Source organism: Mercurialis annua, linkage group LG1-X (assembly GCF_937616625.2).
Source record: "Mercurialis annua linkage group LG1-X, ddMerAnnu1.2, whole genome shotgun sequence".
Lineage (NCBI taxonomy): Eukaryota > Viridiplantae > Streptophyta > Magnoliopsida > Malpighiales > Euphorbiaceae > Mercurialis > Mercurialis annua.
Window position 1 is genome coordinate 62,345,783 of NC_065570.1, and position 7,290 is coordinate 62,353,072.

General features: G+C 28.0%; 1 protein-coding gene across 1 annotated transcript; it reads left to right on the top strand.

The window, feature by feature from the left end:
• The first annotated feature begins 4,622 nt into the window (after positions 1-4,622).
• On the top strand, positions 4,623-6,409 carry LOC126677641 (CEN-like protein 2). The gene is made up of 4 exons (XM_050372365.1): positions 4,623-4,936; positions 5,074-5,135; positions 5,374-5,414; positions 5,860-6,409. The coding sequence occupies exons 1-4, from the start codon at positions 4,736-4,738 to the stop codon at positions 6,075-6,077; spliced, it is 522 nt and encodes a 173-aa protein (XP_050228322.1). The 5' UTR covers positions 4,623-4,735; the 3' UTR covers positions 6,078-6,409.
• Positions 6,410-7,290: the final 881 nt, after the last annotated feature.

Consider the following 7,290-nt stretch of genomic DNA (forward strand, 5'->3'; position numbering starts at 1 on the left):
GCATTTACAACTATATCTATATACAAAGTTCACTACAATTGAACATTATCAAAATTAGGCAAATTGATGTTTTTAAAAAGTTAGATCATAAATTTTAAAAATTGAAAAAATGAAATATTGTCAAGTACCTATACTAAAAGTTGTCTGAAATTGAAATAATCTACCTCCTTTATCAAATGAAGTAATGAATTAATTGCATATATGAAGATAAACAGAGAAAATTAAAACTAAACTATCAAGAGACTAAGAAATTCACATTTCAATAGCTTTCTAATCCTAGCCGTCTCTCTTTTTTAAAAAATCTCTCAAATTATAGTAAGTTCTCTTCTTCTTTTTCATTTGCGAGGTGGTTTTTAGCCATTTTTGGCAAAAAAATCACCTCCTAAATTTTTAAAATTCACGTTTTTCCAGTTTTTTTTATAGTTTTTATCTTTAGTTTTGAATAAAGTTTCTTTCTTGGCCAATTTGGTTTAGATTTAGAAATAAATTTCTACCCTAATATTTTAATTGGGATTAGATCTGATCTAATCGAAATTAAGAGTAGTTTTTTTCATCTTGAGAGATGAAATTGTTTTTTGCGGTGCAAACGACTTGGATCTCTGAAAACATTTAGAGTCACCATCTTACGACTGATTTCTAACTATGCATCAGAGGCGGTTCGAGTTTTGGAGTTGATTAATGAGGAAGGTGTTTCTGTGGATGTTGGTTTAACGGTGGCTCAAGCGATGCAGGACCATCAAGATCAATAATCATTTAGTATGGAATGTTCAAAGATTAGACTCTTCTAGAACGTTCCAGAAGTTGTGCGAGTATGTTAATAAAATTAAGCCTACTATTTTTGGGTGACCCGCTTGGTGGTTAGAAAAATTTTAGTCGATATCTGTAATTTTTTACGGTTCTCTTCATCTATTTTAGAATAGTTCACTCAATACGTTGATGAATCGTTCATCTGTAATTTTTATTATTAATAATAAAAGTTTTAGCCTTTGAGAGAAAAAAAATATTGTAATCAAAAGAATTCTTGGTTTCTGATTAAGAAATGGAAATTAAAAAGCCACTAATTTGCATTACCAAATCTAGAATAGAAATGACACCAAATGAATCTCTTTAAATTGAAAAGACATCAATGCACTAGCAATCTTATTATTTTGTATGGTGGAGTTTGCTTTATACCTTCAATTTCTTTAATAATATAAGCAACATTTCCAAAATTAGTAAGTTCCTAAGTTAAAGATAAAATTAGGAAAGGTTCCAACAAAAATCACATCTTTAGAATTTTCTAATACATCACTTATGTTTGATCTTTAACACAAAGGTCAATAATTAAAATGTTCCTTAGCTTGAGAATATCTTAGCAGCCTGCAACTTTATTATGTGTTAGAAAATTTAGGAGAAAAATGAGAATTGCTCAAGTGGATGCTTACAACACCACATTAATTAAATTTTGCAAAGTCTAAAGTATACAAACATAAAAAAAAAAATATTATAAGTTACACTTGTAAGCTAGGGGCTATAAGGAGTGTGCTATTATCTAAAAGTTAATATTATATTATAATTTCTAGGGTTTGAAATGCTTATATGAAAGTTTCCTCTTTAGACTAATTAATATAATGAATATTACAAATAGGGTTGTGCACGGTCCTGATTTTTTAAATTTGAGCTAAAAAATAAATCAGAGAATCGAAAAATATTATTTGACCGTTGGCTTTCTCTAAACAAAACCATGATAAAATTTTGTTTGGCACGATTCTGACTCTTAAATATACATCCGTTTAAAATCGAATTAAACCGAACGATCAAAGTTTCAATCACATTATATGTATATAACTGCTATAAGTTTTGTTTTTGTTTCTAATCCTATGATAATTTCCTGATCTTTTCTCAGTTTAACTAATGTGAATTATTATAGTTTACCACTGTCAAACTAATTTTTTATGATGAGGAGCAATAAAAATGAAATTATTTGTGTCTAGATTAGTACAAGAGGCTTTTCTTTTGGCCTAATTGTTTAGACATATAATTGCCATGCACTAAATGTACCAAAAAGAAAAAAGCTAAAGCATGCATGTCAAATCATGTACCAAGTTAATCCATTTTACTCTACTCTTATTTTTAATTTACTCAATATATACATTTTCTTATCTGAACCACTGTACAATTCACCTCTATATATATACACACGCGCGCTCCACATCAACATATATGGTAGCTTGAAAAATTCTTACATAGATCAAGTTTGCATCTCATCATTATTAGTAGAATTATATAAATTTTTATATTTTTATAGACACAATGAATTTATCTACTTATAATTTAAACATTTTTTTATCAAATAGTCGTGATCTATAAATTTTACCAGTTTAATTTATCATTTTTTTAAATTTTTGTCAAATATATCTATGACTCCTTTGGAGCTGATGACACAAGATTGTATACGCCATGAAGGATAAATTTTATATGTGACGAATAATATTGCGCCACATCAGCTCAAAACGAGTTATGGGTTGACAAAAAACGAAAAGATGATGGAACAAACTGATAAGATTTTAAAGATCATGGTATATTTCACAAAAATATTAAAGTTGTAGTAGATAAATTCATTTAGCCATTTTTATACTAAGTGAATAAAATTATGACATAAATTCTGAATTTTACCATTGAGCTCAATGAATCAGAAATAATTAAAAATTTATATAAACTAAACATAATTTAAGGAATTTGAATTTTGGATCATGCTCCTCTAATTAAAAATTAGTAGTTTATAAATAAATCAGAAAATTTTACTCACCTAGATTATTTAAATTTCTCCTATATATACACAATGGTAGCAAAAGTAAATCCAATATTGTCATTTTAATAAACGCTCACCCCTCTTCAATTATATATATATAAAGGGTTAATTTCATATAAAATCAACACCTTTATACGTTTTTTCATTTTAATCACGTCATTTAAAAAGTGTATATAAATTCACCACCTTTCATTTTTTTTTTACAAATCTATCACTAATGTGAAAATTCGATGTATCCTTTTTAACTTTACAACTGGAATTGAAAAGAAAAAAAAGAAAAGAAATGTAATTTTTGTTTTAGTTAGGGCATTAGTCAAATAAAGACATTTATTTAGAAGGAGTAGGACACCAGATTTTTTTATCAGTTATAGATTTGCAAAAAAATAAAAGATTGTGAATTTATATGACATCTTTTAAAAACGTGATTAAAATAAAAAAAACGTGTAAAGATTGTAATTTTATATGTAATTAATAAAAAAAATAGTTAGATTGGATCTATATTCTTTTATAGATCATGTATAGGTCATATGAAATTTTATTAAAAGATTATTAATTTGGTATAGCGCTATAGAAAGATAAATGCTTTATACAAACGGTCTCAAGATTATCGTTTTTTTAAAATCATTCTTAAATTTTAGTTCGTACTTCAATTATTTTTAGATAAATTTTTATTTAATAATTTGGATGTTTTTGTCATTACTCCTACGTCGTTTTTGTCAGTTTTAATGGCGTGACGCGTCAGTTAGAATCTTAAGTGTTCATATATGATTCTAATTGAAACGTCATATTATTAATATTGATAAAAACGCCGTAGAGATAATGACATTTTAAAAGATATTATGATATAAATTAAAATTCAAAGACGGTCAAAAAAATAGTTAGGGGGTGTTTGATAACCCAACTTATTATTTAAATTAATGTATTATGCACTTGATTGTTTTAAGTTGGTTTAATAACTCAAAAAAGTTCAACTTAACTTACTTAGTGTAGATTTCCCTCTAAACAGCCAATTTTTCACATAGTAAATTTTTCGCATCACATTATTATGATAACAAAAGGAAAAAAAAAGTGTATCCTCTCTCTCTGTTTTCTTTCACTTTTCCTCTCTACAAAAACCCTAGCTGTCAATAGTCTATTTTTTTTCTTCTCCAGCTGCCGTCAATCGTTTTATTTTACTGTTGGCGGTAGCCATCTCTTTTTTTATTTCTCTTTAATTCCATAGAATTTAATAAATAGCCAATTCCTTTTTATTTTTATTCTTAATGGATTAATATTGATCGTCGAAAATCAAGTCGAATATAGATTGAAGACCTTTCAACAATAAAGATGGAATTGTTTATACGCCATATTTGTTTTTTCTATTGTTGTTCCGTGTTGTTTTTTGTCCTTTCTATGTGAAAAGTTTGTTGTTCTTTATTTATGAAAGATTTGTTGTCTCTTTTTATAAAGGGTTGGCGCCCAGGTGGTGGTGATCGGAGATTTTGGCTGCAGTTTTAGTTAGAAAACGTTGAAGAAATTTGATCGAGAATTGCACTTAATTGACGAAACAGTTAGTAATTTAGTTTTTTTTTTGTAAGTAGATCTGCAAATCGGATAAAGCGTATTAGCGTATTAGTCTCTTACATGTCAGATCATCAGGTTTAATTTTGAATTTTTCCAACTATTTTATAAAAAAAAAAACAAAAGAAAAAAAGCTAATCATATAATTTCTTGACTTTAACAAACACATATATACCTTTCCTCTAAGCTACATACAACTTTTTAGTAACCCCACACTAATCCTCAACTTCTAAACTTTAAACACTATAAATATAGAGCTCTTACATCTTCACTATCATACAAACTCAAAACACATTTCAAAAGCAATAACTTCTCTATCTCTCCTTCTCATAGTTTTGTATTAATTATAATTTTTCTTATCTAAGCTCTAAATTAGTAATTATCATGGCCAAGGCATCAGATCCACTTGTAGTTGGAAGAGTAATTGGAGATGTAATTGATAATTTCACACCAACTGTGAAAATGACAGTTACTTATAACTCCAACAAACAGATTTTCAATGGCCATGAGCTTTTCCCTTCTGCTGTTACTTTTAAACCTAAGGTTGAGGTTCAAGGAGCTGATATGAGATCCTTTTTTACTCTGGTAATTATTTTAAATGCATAAATAATTAAATATACATTTTTATTTATAACCCATTAAAGCTAACATGTTTTTCTTCAGGTTTGTGATAATTTTCCAAATATTTAACAATTTCATATGTATAATATATATATTTGCAGGTGATGACAGACCCAGATGCACCTGGTCCTAGTGATCCATATCTGAGAGAGCATTTGCACTGGTATTTATAATCTAGATTTTATAATAAACCCTTTTGATCAAGATGGAAAATAAGTTTTTTTTAATCCTTTAAAAAGAAAGATACAAAAATGGCAAAAATAATGGACATAGACATTTCCAGATTTTTACAAAAAAACTGAAGTACAAAGTCGAAGAAGCAAAAATAGTTGGAAAAGTACATCAATGTCTAACATTTTTATTGCAAAAACTATATAATCATTGATTTGACCATCTTACAGGATAGTGACAGACATTCCAGGAACAACAGATGATACTTTTGGTAAGAATCAAGAATACATAAATAGAACAAGTAAAAATAGTACTAATTTAGGGTTAAGATCTCTCGTTGTTACCGAACTATAGGCTTTTTATGTTATGCTTATGATCCTTTCACTTATTATTATATGATAACCCAACTTCTATTTTTCCAAAAACGGGAGATTAATATTATTCAGTGATTTCAGACGTATTATTATGTGGACGACAAAAACTTACGTGGCTATCCACCTTTTTTGTTTTTGTACATAAGCAATTATTGACCGGAATTGCTATAGTAATGGAAAAAATGGAAGATGGGTAGTCAAAATATAAAAAAATAAAACCATGGTCGCCGAAGTGTACGTAAAAAGCCTATAGTTTGGTAACCGCTAGAAATTTTAACGCGTATAATTTATAAATATGATGAAAGTAGTAAGTGAAAAAAGTGTGTTTTGTTGAAATTACAGGAAGGGAAGTGGTGAGCTATGAAATGGCAAGGCCAAACATAGGAATACACAGGTTTGTGTTTCTTCTGTTCAAGCAAAAAAGAAGGCAGACAGTGAAGGCACCAACATCAAGAGATAGGTTTAATTCGAGAAAATTTGCAGAAGAAAATGAATTAGGTTTGCCAGTTGCTGCTGTTTTCTTTAATGCTCAGAGAGAAACTGCTGCAAGAAGACGCTAACTCATCATTCAAAAGCTTCATCATCAGCAAGAAAGAAATAAAAGTTCACCACAAATAAAAATATTAATAGCAGTACTGATTTGGATCTTAGTGCAGGGGTATTTAATTAAAAGAAAAATATTGAAAAAGCAAAAAGAAGGTGATGGGAACTTTGTTTTACCTAAAATGTAAGAAGCTGATTCGGGGATATATAAGTGTATTATATAATATTTATTGCATGCAGGTTTGAGCAGAAGAATTTTAAAAAGACTTGTTATTGTTGCTATGATTGTTAAATACGAGTCTTTTGTCTTGCTATAAAATGATAAATGTTGTGAGGTTTTGAGTTCAAATCCTAATTATTTCTACCATAATTTCGCACACGAATGCTTATCAAATTAATTTAAGCGTCAAACTATATTGTTTTTGAATATTTTATTTAATTAATAGGGGGAGGTGTCAAGATATGAACTCCAAAACTTTCCATAATAGCTAAAAATTAAAATGAATTTATCTACCCGTAATTTTTTTAAAGTTTTTGCTAAATATGTACCGCGATCTTTAATTTTTTTTCATTTTAATCCATCATTTTTTAAATTTTTACCAAATATACTCGCGACACATTTGGAGCTGACATGACGCATACATGTAGACGAATAATATTGCACCACATCAGTTCAAAACGACTCGTGGGTATATTTTGTCAAAATTTAAAAAATGATGGATCAAACTGTCAAAGTTTAAAAATCGTGGTATATTTTATAAAAACACAAAAATTATGAATAGATAAGTCTATTTTGCCTGGATAAAATGATCAATCTATCCAAATAATATTAACTAGAGCTTATTAATGTCACTAGGGGCGGATTTAGAAAGAGTTTATGGTGGACAATTGTCTATCTTATTATTTTGAAATTTTGAAAAAATATGAAATATAATTTAAAAAATATAATCTGTTCGTTTAGAATTTACCGTATTGACCACCTTAAGATTTAAACTTTGTCAATTTTATCAATCTAACAATTTTTTAGTACAATTTTGCCATCTTATTAAAAAAAAATTAGATCCGCCACTGAATGTCGCTAACAATATACATATACTAGTTTTAGTTAAGTGTATAATAATAGTAAGCCAAAATGTTGTTATACTCAATACTAATACTCGTTTGTCAAATATTCTGTTATGTTGAACTATACAAGTTTGGTTTTTTTTTTAAGAAATATTGGCAAAATAA